This window comes from Cricetulus griseus, chromosome 6 (genome assembly GCF_003668045.3).
Source record: "Cricetulus griseus strain 17A/GY chromosome 6, alternate assembly CriGri-PICRH-1.0, whole genome shotgun sequence".
NCBI classification, from domain to species: domain Eukaryota; kingdom Metazoa; phylum Chordata; class Mammalia; order Rodentia; family Cricetidae; genus Cricetulus; species Cricetulus griseus.
In genome coordinates this window covers 3,614,916-3,628,508 of record NC_048599.1, presented here as the reverse complement: position 1 = coordinate 3,628,508, position 13,593 = coordinate 3,614,916, and the positions used below count along the sequence as shown (strand labels likewise).

General features: G+C 49.0%; 2 protein-coding genes across 2 annotated transcripts in view; both read right to left on the bottom strand.

Annotated features, from left to right (window-relative positions):
- The window catches only part of Sycp2 (synaptonemal complex protein 2), a 57,352-nt gene extending 56,860 nt beyond the window's left edge, over positions 1-492 (bottom strand). Inside the window, exon 1 of the mRNA XM_027419816.2 lies at positions 469-492. Coding sequence (XP_027275617.1) covers positions 469-492 — 24 coding nt within the window. The remainder of the gene's footprint in view (positions 1-468) is intronic.
- Positions 493-10,050: 9,558 nt separating this feature from the next.
- Ppp1r3d (protein phosphatase 1 regulatory subunit 3D) lies at positions 10,051-10,890 on the bottom strand. The gene has a single exon (XM_027419862.2). It carries the CDS (start codon positions 10,888-10,890, stop codon positions 10,051-10,053), a length of 840 nt encoding a protein of 279 aa, XP_027275663.1.
- Between the last annotated feature and the right edge of the window lie 2,703 nt (positions 10,891-13,593).

Genomic DNA, 13,593 nt, shown 5'->3' with positions numbered 1-13,593 from the left:
TATTTAAAAATAAAACTGCATCAAGAATTACCCTTTTAAAAATTATACCCATTAATTCAACCTAAGTATTACCCCAATATGATTTTTATCAAACCTGCTATCCCCAATATTATAGTACAGCATAAGTAATCTTTCAGACTGCAATCTGATCACTTATACAGACTTAGTGGTAAACTACATGTATATAAATGTAAGGATCACACAATTTAAAACTTTGATCTGATTATCTAGGTATAATACATTAATCAGTGAATGACTATTTTCAATATTGAAAGCACATAAATAATACATTTCATATTTTATGTTCTTACTATAATTTAAAATACTTTAATGAAGGAAACTATATTTAAATTGCTCCAGAATTTTATAAATTAAGTTTGTCATTACTAAAAATATAGCAACAGATTTAGATGTAAGTATACAAAGTTAGTGATTAAAATGATTGCTTGTGTTCTAGGGACTACATACTTGGAAGTCTGGTTTCACAGGCATGTTTACTTCATTTAAGAACAGCAGAAGACAGACACCTATGAAAGAGAGCATTTTATGTACCATATTTGTTCTATATGTTTACAGTTTAAAGATCTTAAATATATGACAGTAATTGTTTCTTAAAATTGCTTTCTAAATATTTGCCATATACTTTAGTTACATTATATATCCTGTCACAAATATGAGTTTAGTTGTGTTCTTAAGACATAGATTAAAATAATTTTGAACCGAGGAATCAAAGAGAAAATTTAACATGAAAGTGGAAAAGATTAAGAACAAGTCATTCAGAAAAGTAGAAACTCAAAACCTCAAATGAATAATAAAAAGGGAAAGATGTTACCTCTATAACAGAATTTCTAATTAAAAGATAAACAAGGGCAACACTTACTAGGCTGGCAAAAACTAAAAAGCCTGATAATGTGGAAAATAGGAAATGATGGGCATCAATAATATCTTTACTTTTTCTCAAAGTGCAAAAAAAAAAAAATTTCATCTGTGTTTCATAACATGTAGTTCCATTTCTAGTTTTACAGGAACACAGAAGTATAAAAAGAGAATTTAATTTTTATTGTGTCCCTGCCTCTAACAGCAAGGGGGGAAAAAAGCCTACCTTTGTTGGTGTGGTAGGGACAAAGTAGGTAAATAAAAGCAATGTACACAGGATGCAACTGAACACTTACATGTGTAGTTTAATCAGCTGGTCTTTATCTCAGAATGAGGCCCATCTCAAAACAGGGTAAAAACAAAAGTGAAACAAGACACAGATGATCTCTCTAGAAAGTGTTTATGAAAATTTTAAACTTCATACACGATCAAGCTATATTCTGTGAAGTACATCTATGTATGTGTTAAGAAGAAAAGGAGTCAGGAATAAAACTGAACAAAAGAAAGACAAAGCGAAAAGGGGTTGAGAATGGGACAGAGCCTCTTTGTTCCTTCAGAGATTCATTTTACTCCCAAGCTCCCTTTTTGCAGCTCTTAAGCTTTTTCTTTCTTTTTAATAAAGTCCCTTTTACCTTAAATTACTTCCATCAAAAATTTTGTTGGCAGCAGTTAGCTATTAAGACTATTGGGTAAGCTCTACAAAATAGAGTACTATAAAACAGTAACATTTATTCAAAAATGTGGGTTGCTAAGACATTTTTAAGACTAATATATAAGGTCAATAATTAATTCTAAGAAAAATTCAATATACAAAATATATTTTAAAGTACATCTATTTTTATGAAAACATACTTATTTTATATACTTTGAACATAAGTATTGTTTCAATCCTAATGATTGTAAAAAACTGATTGTTAGATGACAGTGATTGTTAGAAAATGAGACTATATAAAATGTACTAATTTATAAATTAAGTGGGTCTTTATCCAAAATCACCAGCATATCAAATATCCATAACAAATACATTCAATTAGAACAGGTATTTTTGTCAATAGTCATAAAAATACCTCTACATCCCCTCTTCTATTTTTCTACAGTTAAAATGTATCTGTGAAATTGAAGACTCAAAAGATTTTATTTCATTTCCAATTTGAAAATATAATTTAAAACATTATTTAAAATATATGGTAGAGATTACTTGTGTACTCTGTTTCCTAAGGGCCAGCAGTCCTGTCACATTTCACAACAACTGGAAGTAATGCTTTTTCCCAAAAGCGCTCTAAGCCATAACACACACAGCACAGAAGAATTATGTCAAAAAGACATATTATGCTAGCCAGATGGTTCTATTTTCTAATCTTATTTTTCACAATAAGGAGCCAACCAAGAGAAACGACATCTTAGTATCTACATAGGTGGATTTTTTTTTTTTTTTTTTTAAAGAAGGAACCCACATCCACTACCAGTCATACACCCACTACCATTGAAATAATGCTGGCTGCGGTGAAGCCAAAAGGAGCTCTAGGAGCTCCAACGTCAAGCCAGCCAACTGTATTTGTATCAAAGAGAAAGCTAAACAGAGTGATCAGAGCTTTTCCACCAAGAGGGAAAACGTTTAAAAGATCTTTGTGAAACATGTAAATGAGTTGGGAAAGCAGGTGCAGAACAACTTTCCACACACAGGGCTGGGCCTAGTCAGCAGCAGGCTTTGGACAACTGATGCCGAAGCAGCTCCGAAATACCGAGTGAGCACTGAAGCACGTGGTGTGTGTCTCTGTGTGTCTGTCTGTCTGTGTGTCTGTCTGTGTGTGTCCATCTGTCTGTGTGTGTGTGTCTGTCTGTGTGTCTGTCTGTATGTCTATGTGTGTCTGTGTGTCTGTCTGTCTGTGTGTATGTGTGTGTGTGTCTGTATGTATGTCTGTCTGTGTGTGTCTGTGTGTGTGTGTGTCTGTATGTATGTCTGTCTGTGTGTGTCTGTGTGTCTGTATGTATGTCTGTCTCTGTGTGTCTGTATGTGTGTGTCTGTCTGTCTGTGTCTGTGTATGTCTGTGTGTATGTGTGTGTGTGTGTCTGGTCTGTGTGTCTGGTCTGTCTGTCTGTGTGTGTGTGTGTGTGTGTCTGTCTGTATGTCTGTCTGTGTGTGTGTGTAAGTCTGTGTCTATGTCTGTCTGTGTGTGTGTGTGTGTGTATGTGTGTCTGGTCTGTCTGTCTGTGTGTGTGTCTGTCTGTGTGTGTGTCTGTCTGTGTGTGTGTCTGTCTGTGTGTGTGTGTGTCTGTGTGTGTGTCTGTGTGTGTGTGTGTGTGTCTGTCTGTCTGTCTGTATGTCTGTCTGTGTGTGTCTGTGTGTGTCTGTGTGTGTGTGTGTCTGTGTCTGTGTGTGTCTGTGTCTGTCTGTGTGTGTGTGTGTGTCTGTGTCTGTGTGTGTCTGTGTGTGTGTGTGTGTGTGTGTGTGTGTGTGTGTGTCTGTCTGTGTGTCTGTCTGTGTGTCTGTGTGTGTGTGTGTCTGGTCTGTGTGTCTGTGTGTGTGTGTGTGTGTCTGTGTGTGTGTCTGTGTGTGTGTGTGTCTGTCTGTATGTCTCTGTCTGTGTGTGTGTGTGTCTGTGTGTGTGTCTGTCTGTATGTCTGTCTATGTGTGTGTGTCTATTCTCGAGTGAACTCTTGACCAGGCCCCTCACCTCACACGGGCTGAGGAACCCCTCAGACAGGAAGTCAGTGGCCACTCCACCATACCAGAGGCCAAACAAGGGCGGGAGGAAGCCCGCGTGCTCCCCCTGCCCCAACCCCACCCCCGCCAGCACTGCGCATGCTCAGCCCCCCCCCCCCCGACTTGCCCTTCCCTAGTCCCCTGTCACCCAGGCCACACAAACGTGGTCACGCTCTTTCCCACAGCCCAGGCCGCTCAGGCGCCTCACAAAACTCCCGGTACCGTGCAGGCCACCCTGCCACACCCCCCTGCCACACCCCCCGCCATGTCCCCTGCCACCCCCACCATGCCATCCTCGTCGTCGTCACTCCCACCACGCCCCCGCCACACCCGCCGCCCTCAGGAGGTCACCCCGCCGCCCCCGGGAGGTCACCCCGCCGCCCCTGCCGCCCTCAGGAGGTCACCCCGCCGTCCCCCGGGAGGTCACCCCGCCACCGCCACCGCCACCGCCACCGCCGCCGGCCCCGTCCCCAGGAGGTCACCCCGCCGCCCCCGCCGCACACCGCACCTTGGCGTCCGCCCCGGCCCGGGACGTCGAGTGTGAGCGCGCTCCCTTCTTCCCTCCTTCGCGCTCCTTCGCGCTCCTCCTCAGCCTTCCGGCTCCCAACGGAAAGCGGGAACCGCCCGTCCAATCAGCGCCGCGCAGCCAGCCAGGCCACGCCCCCGGCCCTGGCCAGCCAGGCCACGCCCCCGGCCCTCGCCAGCACATGAGGAATCGCGCACGGCTGGCTCCGCACTGCACTTCCGATGACCCCTGCCCTGTCCGCCGCAGGCCGGCCGGAAGTGGCGGAGGCAGGGTCTGTGGAGCTGCTTTCCTATCTCCCCCTGCGCGGTGATGCTGCGCTGCAGGCCGCCCGCCAGCAGGGGGCGCTGTGACCATGTCCCGTCTGGGGAGAAAGCAGGCCGTTAGGAGACAGAACCTGCAGGCCTGGGGCTCCGCCACCCCCTCAGTGAAGCAGCCCCGTGTCATCTACAAAGCGACAGTGCTGGGACGCCTCCATCTTCTCTGAGCCCTAAATGGAAGGTGGCCCGGCCTTTTGACAAGTTGCACGGGCATGCATGCATGCTCGACGCTGCGATTTGCACACCCGTGAAATTCTGCTTTATGCAACACTTGCGTTATTCTGCGACCGAGTGGGAGCTCTACAGCCCGCACGAGGAAGAGTTAAAAGCGGGTGGTAGCAAATCGGACATTAAATGGTATTTTCAGTGACATCTTGGTTTCCTGTCTAAAAAGCAATACTTGTTTTTGTTGTTTTGTTGTTTTTTTTTTTAATTATATATATGATGACTGGGCTAGGGTGCAGCTCGGCCGCGGTCAGTATGCAGAAGACCCAGGTCTCAGCGGAGTTTTCTTAACTTTTCCTGGGGATGAGATCGGATGTCTACTTACCCCAGACAGGGCTCCAATGACAGACACCAAGGGCGGGGTTCCACCCACGTCCACCTCAGATGGCAGAGCCTGCTGGGCCTACTTTAACAAGATGCAAGTGACCTCGAAGCAGCAGCAGCGTCACCGAATAGCCTAAGCCTCACATGGGCGATTAATGTCGACTTCCCCGTGGTTGCAACACCAGAGACGCTCTTCTTGGGGCAACCACTCTACTCCTTATGTACTCTAGCAGCGCCCAAGCCCATGGCACCACGTGTAATTGAGCTGAATTACATGTAGCTGGAGAGGGGCGTGCAAAAGGAGTGACTGGATTCTCAGGTGAGGGCCCAGTGACTCATCCTACCCAGTTCTTTGGAAGAATGTCAGTAGCCAGCAGGTCAATCCTTCTAGGGTCTTCCCAGTAGTAACAGCTATTCTCGCGAAGGGGGGGGGGATGGCTGCCTTCCACAACAAGCCACCAGCACACAAGGTTCTGACTTAAATGCGCTTTGGAAAGCGCTTGGAAAATACACACACACACACACACACACACACACACACACACACACACACACACACACACACACACGCACAAACCCTGAGGACCAAGCCGTTCAAAACGAACAGAATAAACTGTGGTGTTTATAACTTTGGCTTAGCTAGAATTACAGACATCATTACAACTTTGTTTGTGCCTTGTTAAACTGAATTTTGAGCTAATCCCTCACTGAACCCAGAACCTGGTGCATGCCAGAAAAGTGATCCACCATTGAGTTACATTTCCAGCCCTCTTTGTACTTTCTAGCACAGAAGCTAGGCTGCCCAGGTGTGTAAGCTGAATTTAAGATTCTCCTGTCTCAGCTTCCCAAATGGCTGGGATTGCAGGTCCAGGGAGATCCTAACTTTAAAAAAAATAATAATAATCAACGTTTGCAGTTGGGTATTGTAGACATTGAGCTTCCAATGCTTTTCGAGTTAGTTAAACGTAAGTACTAGGAGTATATTATACAAAACCTAAGATCAGAGTGTCTCAGCCTCATGACCTGAGACTTGCATCATTATTTTCACGCTCCGCTTTCTCGTAACAGACTTACCATCATCCATGATGCAATGTAGTGGTTTCCTGACAAGCAGCTTGTTAGTAGCTTGCTAGTAGAGACACAGATGTGTCTTTAAACAGTAACATGAAGGAAGAAAGTATAGTATTCCCGTCCGAAGGTTTTTGTCAATTCAAGACAAACCTCATGTGACTGGGAAGAGGGAATCTTACTTGAGGAAACGATGTCAAATGATTGTCCTGTTGACAAGTCTGTGGGCTATTGTCTTAACTAACAATTGACATGGGAGGGGCCTAGTTCAGAGGGCAGTGCCACCCCAGAACAGATGCTCCTGGGGGTATAAGAAAGCTGGCTCAGCAAGCCATGGGGGGGGGGGGAGCCAGTAAGCAGTACTCCCCCATGGCTTTTGCTTCAGTTCTGCCTGGAATTCTTGTCCTGACATCCTTCAGTGATGGACATCACAATGCAGGAGTCTAAGAGGAAATACCCCTTCTCCTCCTGCAGTGTCTTTTGGTCATGGTGTTTTATTGAAGTAATAGAAAAGTAAGAAAACTCATTTACTCTTGCCTGAATTGGTTTTACTTGAAGATTTTAGAAAGGAAACCTTATCAGTCATTATCAAAATTTGGTTTCTGGTCACATGCTCTCTGCAGGGCCAGATATTAAACCTCTGGTCTTGTGTTAGTCAAACTAAGAGTTGTGTCCCCTAACCCTTTTCCAGTAAATTTAGCAAGCTCTTATTGGAAACAGGTTGTGGGCCATCTCTCCTGGCAGAAAGAACATGGAGCTGGACATGGGTTGAATGCTAAATTGGAGACCAGCTGGCTAGGGGAGAGCAGTTGAAATTCACCTCTAAGCCTCTCTTTTCAGCTAAGAAAACAGGAGTTATTAATTCCAAACACAAATAAGACAAGATACACTGAATGCCAGTCTTTTTCCTCCTTAATGTGTGTAAGACTGTAATTGGCTGAAAGTCCAGTGTAGGCTGGGGGCCACAGGAGTCACAGTGAAATATAAGAAAAAACACAATGATCACAGCCCCCGAACTCTGGCCTATAGCGTAAGGAGTTTTAGTTTTATAAACACACACTGATGTACAGGACTATCCTCCAAGCCGAGCTGTAGATCTATGTTCATGAGTTTGGCTGAGCTTGCCTGCCAAAAATCACCACAGTTGTGTTTGTTGACCTTTCTTCTTGGGGTGGGGGGGGCAGGAAGGGTGATAGGATCCTAGCCTGAGTGCAACCAACCACCTCTCCCAACCAGCTGCATGCAATTCAGCCCCAATTGCAATGGCCTCTGAGCCTCTGGGAAGGGCTAGAGCAGTAGTTCTTGACCTGTGGCTGGAGACTCCCTTGGAGGTCACATATTGGATATCCTGCATATCAGATATTTTCATTATGACATGAGGAATTGTATTAAGGGGTCAAAGGGGTCGAAGCGTTAGGAAGCATGAGACCCACTGGGCTACAGGGTAAAGGTGGGGAAGGATTATGGGAGGGCACTCTATCTGCACAGCTTGGGGTCATCTTCATCACTGTTATGTGCAGATCACCCAGTATGGCTACTTTAAGGTCACCCCTGCTCCTGACACAGCCCCTGATCCATTGCTCCAAAATATGCCCAGTGAACTCATTGGTTCCCCAGGATGAACTCTGGTAAAACTGTACCTTGCCTTTTTTATTGAGGCAGGAGGAGGGGTGGGCTTTAAGTCTCCCCAGGCAAGGTAATTCAGCAACACACGTACAACTCTGCTGTGGACAGAGGAGTCCCTCCAGAGAAGGCCCAGGACTCATCCATGTCTGGGGAAAGATGAGACTTCTATATGAGTCGGTCCAAACAGCAAGATGTTCCAAAACTTTGTCTTCTATAGGACACATAACCAGCTTAACAAAGGGACATTTTTGCATGTGTACTTTAATATTTAGGCTTGAGTAAAATAATTGTAAGTGGCAGGCAGTTAAATACATTTGGGGACACAACCCAATAAGTGCACAAATCCACACAATTTTAACATCTCTCAACAGATGTCTGTCTTAGGGTCAGAAGGTTCACCCAGAATGTCTAAAGCTTTTATCATTATGTTTTAAATCAAGCAAAATTGCCTTTAAGCTGTAGATTTCAAATTGTTGGTGTGTCTTAAAAGGCACCTTAAGGTTCTCTCAATTTGGATAATATATCATTTACTTTTCTGTAACCAGACCCTTGGACAAATGATTGACTTTCCCACGGACTGTAAAATTCTCTCTACATGCTTTGACGCAACAGTACCCCGAGCAGTCCTAACTTTTACCTGAAGAGTCTGGACCATTATCTTACATTCTGGACAGGGGCCAAGGACAGGGCAGCCACGACCTCTGGGGTTTGGTGACCCAATGGGACAGTTCATTAAGCAGCAGGAAACGCCTCTGGGCTCTTCTCACTCTCGAAAGTCCATGTAGTGCAGAGTCCTAACAGCCAAAGGCTGTATCCCTTTTATCATGGTGTTTTAAGTCAAAACTTGTCTTAGTCCAGAAGGTACCGGAGAAAGCCAACACTGTTAATGGAATTTTAAAAGGCAGAAGTTTCAAGTATCAAAACCAAACAGGTAAAAGGGTAAGGTGCATTTTTTCCATGCTGATTTAACAGACATCAACACTCAAAAACTAACCGGTGACAGGTGAGACTTCCACAGTCTCAAATGCAAAAGTCACATCTGGGAGGCGTTGTCCACCTCACTTGGTTTTGCCTCAGTTCTAGCACCTGCTATCAGAGAGACCACAGCTCAGCACCAAAAAGAATGCCAGCCCCTCCATGGGGGTTTTAAGCAGCAGGGACGTCCTGCAAGGAACAGTGAGTGGTCTGGACTAAGTTGGAGGTTTTGGTTGTTGTTTTGTTTTAAAAAAGCATTTAACATTTTAAAACTGGGGCAGGGGTGGAGGGAAGCCTATAAAAAATGTTAGCAACTTTCCTAACTGAAGGCACAAAGAATAAAGAGGCGGGTAGTTGGGAAACCTGACATACAGTACAATTTAAAACCCATTAGGTATATAAAAATCTGTGAATAATGTTTTTCCTCCAGTGCCCTGGCTGTTTCTGAAAACACCATCCAGGTTCACCTGAAAGCTGATTTCCAAAATATGGAGGCTGGAATCCTCCCATACTTAGAAATAAAAAAAAAAAAAGCCATCTCTTTCGTGGAAAGGGTCACTGGGAAGGGCACTCCTGCCCGGATCCCTGTGGCCACTTGAAAACGGAAATAACTTAAGGCAAGATCTTTTCAAAGGTTCAGGTCCTTCCAAACCTAAACAGAATATGGCCTGTTAATGTGCAGACCCAGTACCAGACCAGAAGACAAAGACATGAACAGGTAGTCCCCAAAGAAAGCACTGTTTGGGCTAAATTGTGGGGTTGGAAGCTTTTCAGCCCACTCCTTTCCCAGCTGTTGACGTGAGAGGCATCGCCTAACCAGGGCACCCTCAAAGCCCAGAAAGGGTTGTGGGATGACAGATGAGTGGTACATTTCTTGACTATTAATAGTTTCTACTGTTGGAAGGCTCCAAACATTGGCAAGCAAACATGGTCTCAAGTTTTTAACCGACCTAGGGCAGAAATGCCTCGAGGGACCATAATGCAGGCCACACCGTGGGTGCAAACAGACAACAGGCTTTCTTTAAGCTTACTAAAGCTAGAGTTCTCCTGAGAAGGCACCCGCTGTGGGTGGAAGGCTAACTTCACAATAATAAATAACAGCTACTTTTGTTTAGACACACTGAAGTGACATGCAAAAGGCGCTCTCAGCAAAACACCACCCAGGTCCTCCAGTAATTAAGGATCACAACCCCAGGCAGCTGCCCTCCCACACTCTCCCCCCAGGTGCACCACACAGGCTCCTGATCCTCTGGCCACCAAGGTCTCCAGAGAATTCACTAAAGGCAGGCCAGGCCACTGCTGGAGGGCTGCACAGCAAGGAACGAGACTACCGGGAAGAAAGAGTGGGGTGGAGGCGTCCACTCAGAGATCAGCAGCCGTGGAGAAGCTCCAGGTTCACAGCCAGAAGCTCAGATGAAGTGGATCCAGCTCTCTTCGCACTCCCCGCGTGGCATGCGCAGGTCGTGACGGCGACAAGTGAGGCCATAGTCACGGCCATCGTTGTTGTCCCAGTACTCAGCACCAGCCACACAGTAGCGCAGGGCAAAGAGTACTTGGGAGCCGAGCTCCAGCAGGAAGGGTGGCACTGGGAAGCCGAAGGCGAAGACGTCCTCGGTCCCCTCGGTACCCGCAGACCCTCTCCAGCGAGCCACGGCCTCATGCGCACTGCGCCAGCCGGAGAAGGTGTAGCGTACCGCCACCTGTTTCTCGAAGGCCACGTTGCGCACGCGCACTGTGCCGCTGATGCCCAGGTCCGAGCAGGTGACACGTTCCAGGCACACGAGCTGCCGTGCCAGGCGCTCTCCGAAGCCGGGAACTTCGATGGGCGGCGGGAAGTCGGGGACCAGGCACTGCAGCGTGAACTCCAGGTCCTGGCTGCTGCAGCACAGGTCCGAGTCGATGGCCAGACGCGACAGCACATGCAGAGGCACGGACGGGTCCTCCCCGGTGTTGAACACCTTGACCTGCGTCAGCTCCAGGCCCAGGGCGTCAGCGAAGCGCACGCGGAGCTGCCGGTTGCAGCCGGCTCGGCACGCTGCGCCCGGGGCTCCCGCAGCCTTGGCGCGGCGCTCGGGGGAGCTGGGCAGCGAGCGCGCGCGCCGCTGGGCGATGGGCTGCAGCCGAGGGTCGCAGCCCGGGGCTCGGCAGGGGCGCGGATCCAGGTCCGAGAGGCAGCTGAGGCTCCGTGGCGCGGGTTTCCGTAACCCCGGGGTCGGGGGCAGCAGGGTGGAGTCGGGGCCTCTTGACATGGCCCAGCCGGGGGTCAGGGCGGGCGTCAGAACCCAGTCCTTGGGCGTCTGGGCTGCTCAGCCTCCCGGAGCCCCGGGGCGCCGCGCCCTGCGGAGAGAGGCTGCGTGTGCTCGCGGCCCGGCGCGGGTCTCGGCGGCTGGCGATCCGCAGGGCCGATCGCACTCCCCGGGACGGAGCTGAGCCCTGTGGGCGGCGTCTGCTTGTCCTTGCTCTTCCAAGCGCTCTCGGAAAGGCCGAGGCGCCGCCGCTCCGAGACTCCGCTGCGGGCAACTTCTCCAGGCGCAACTTCCCGGCGCGGCCCCGGCGCGGCGCGCCCCGCCCCTCGTGACGCCGCCCGCGGGCGCGTCCCGCTAGTTTGCCCGGCCGGCCGCCCCCGCGTCGCCCCACGCTGCCGGAACCCGCAGTCCGCGCTGGCCCCGCCGCCTGCACCGCCCCGCCGCAGCGCGCAGCAGCCACCCCGGGATCCTCGTCACGTGCGCTTGGGCCGCGGAGCAGGTCTGATCGGCTTCCCTGGTGCGTGTGCCCGCGCGCTGCGCCCAGCCACCGGCGATGGTTTCTGCAGCGGCTGAGGACGCGCTGGGTGCTCGCCGCGGGGCCTGGGGTTTGAGGAGTGCCGGGTGGGGGCGGAACACAGGCCAGCCTGGGTTGGCCTGGCGGCGAGCTGGCCCTAAGACTATGGTAAGCCTGCAAGCCAGCCAGCTCTGGGCCACCTATCTGCAGCGACCTGGACTAGCGGCCAGACTGGGGAAGCTTGCTGCTGAGGGAAGCATCATGCCCACACCTCCCCACCATGCTGTGCCTCCCTATTGGCCCGGCAGCCGGTTCCCGGCGGGGGAGGTGAGGGACGTTGCTTCCGTTTGCCGGGCTTGCAGCCAGAGAGGAAGACAGTGGGAACAGGGGCTAATACCCAAGATGGATTGTGCAGCTGCCGGGAATCCAGCTTCTGGCTCTTGAGGAGCATTTTTGTAGCCAAATGTCTTGAGCTTTAGTTTTGCTGCTATGCAAGCTGAAACCATGGGTTCTCTGCCTCCTCCCTGTCTCTCTGTCCACTCCCCATTCCTCACCCCTGCACCCTGATTGCACCGCAGGCTTGTTTTTATCCTAGGAACCACACATACACACACACACACACACACACACACACACACACACACACACACACACACACACACACACACACACACACACACACACACACACACACACACACACACACACACACACACACACACACACACACACACACACACACACACACACACACACACACACACACACACACACACACACACACACACACACACACACACACACACACACACACACACACACACACACACACACACACACACACACACACACACACACACACACACACACACACACACACACACACACACACACACACACACACACACACACACACACACACACACACACACACACACACACACACACACACACACACACACACACACACACACACACACACACACACACACACACACACACACACACACACACACACACACACACACACACACACACACACACACACACACACACACACACACACACACACACACACACACACACACACACACACACACACACACACACACACACACACACACACACACACACACACACACACACACACACACACACACACACACACACACACACACACACACACACACACACACACACACACACACACACACACACACACACACACACACACACACACACACACACACACACACACACACACACACACACACACACACACACACACACACACACACACACACACACACACACACACACACACACACACACACACACACACACACACACACACACACACACACACACACACACACACACACACACACACACACACACACACACACACACACACACACACACACACACACACACACACACACACACACACACACACACACACACACACACACATACCTCCTATGTGTCCAGTTTTCCAGGTAGATGAGGAGCCCGGCAGGCACTGCACATTCTAAAAGTGAGTGCCCGGGTCAGATCAGACTTTCCTTTTTGGTTTCTTTTCCACTTTACAACAGGAGGAACAGGGTAAAGACAGAGGGTGACCAACGAACGTTTTCTGAATCTAAAAGGAATCATTAACCATAAAATGTCACGGTTTGGTTTTGATATCTTCACGTGTAAACCTAGAAGGGTTTCCTGATGGTGGTGGTTGAGGGAATCTCCCACAAGCCCACCTCTTTTCAATTTGATAGAGGCTGGGGTATTACAGGAGAGAAATACTCAGTTTCTACGGCATGCTCTTTCAGCAGGCTCCTCAAAATAACAGTAATTATGGCTGCCTGTGGTGTGAGTACCTGCACTTCATAGTGAGACAGCTTGTAACCTATAACGGGAGTTAGTTCGCTGATGGTCTTTGACATTATGTGTATCCATGAGTACAAGTTCTCTGGGAGCCAGGGGAGGGTGTCCACTTGGAACTGGAGTTGCAGGCCCCTGTGAGCCACCCACATAGTGCTGGAAGCTTAACTGGGGTCCACAGGAGAATCTGCAGTGCTCTGCAGCCTCGGCCCCAGACCCCCGCTAAGGATCTTTTCATGGGTTGGTATGATGGTGAATTTGGAGGAATTCAGAGGGCACCTCCCCACTGGCGTTTTGTCTTTGTGGGATGAGGA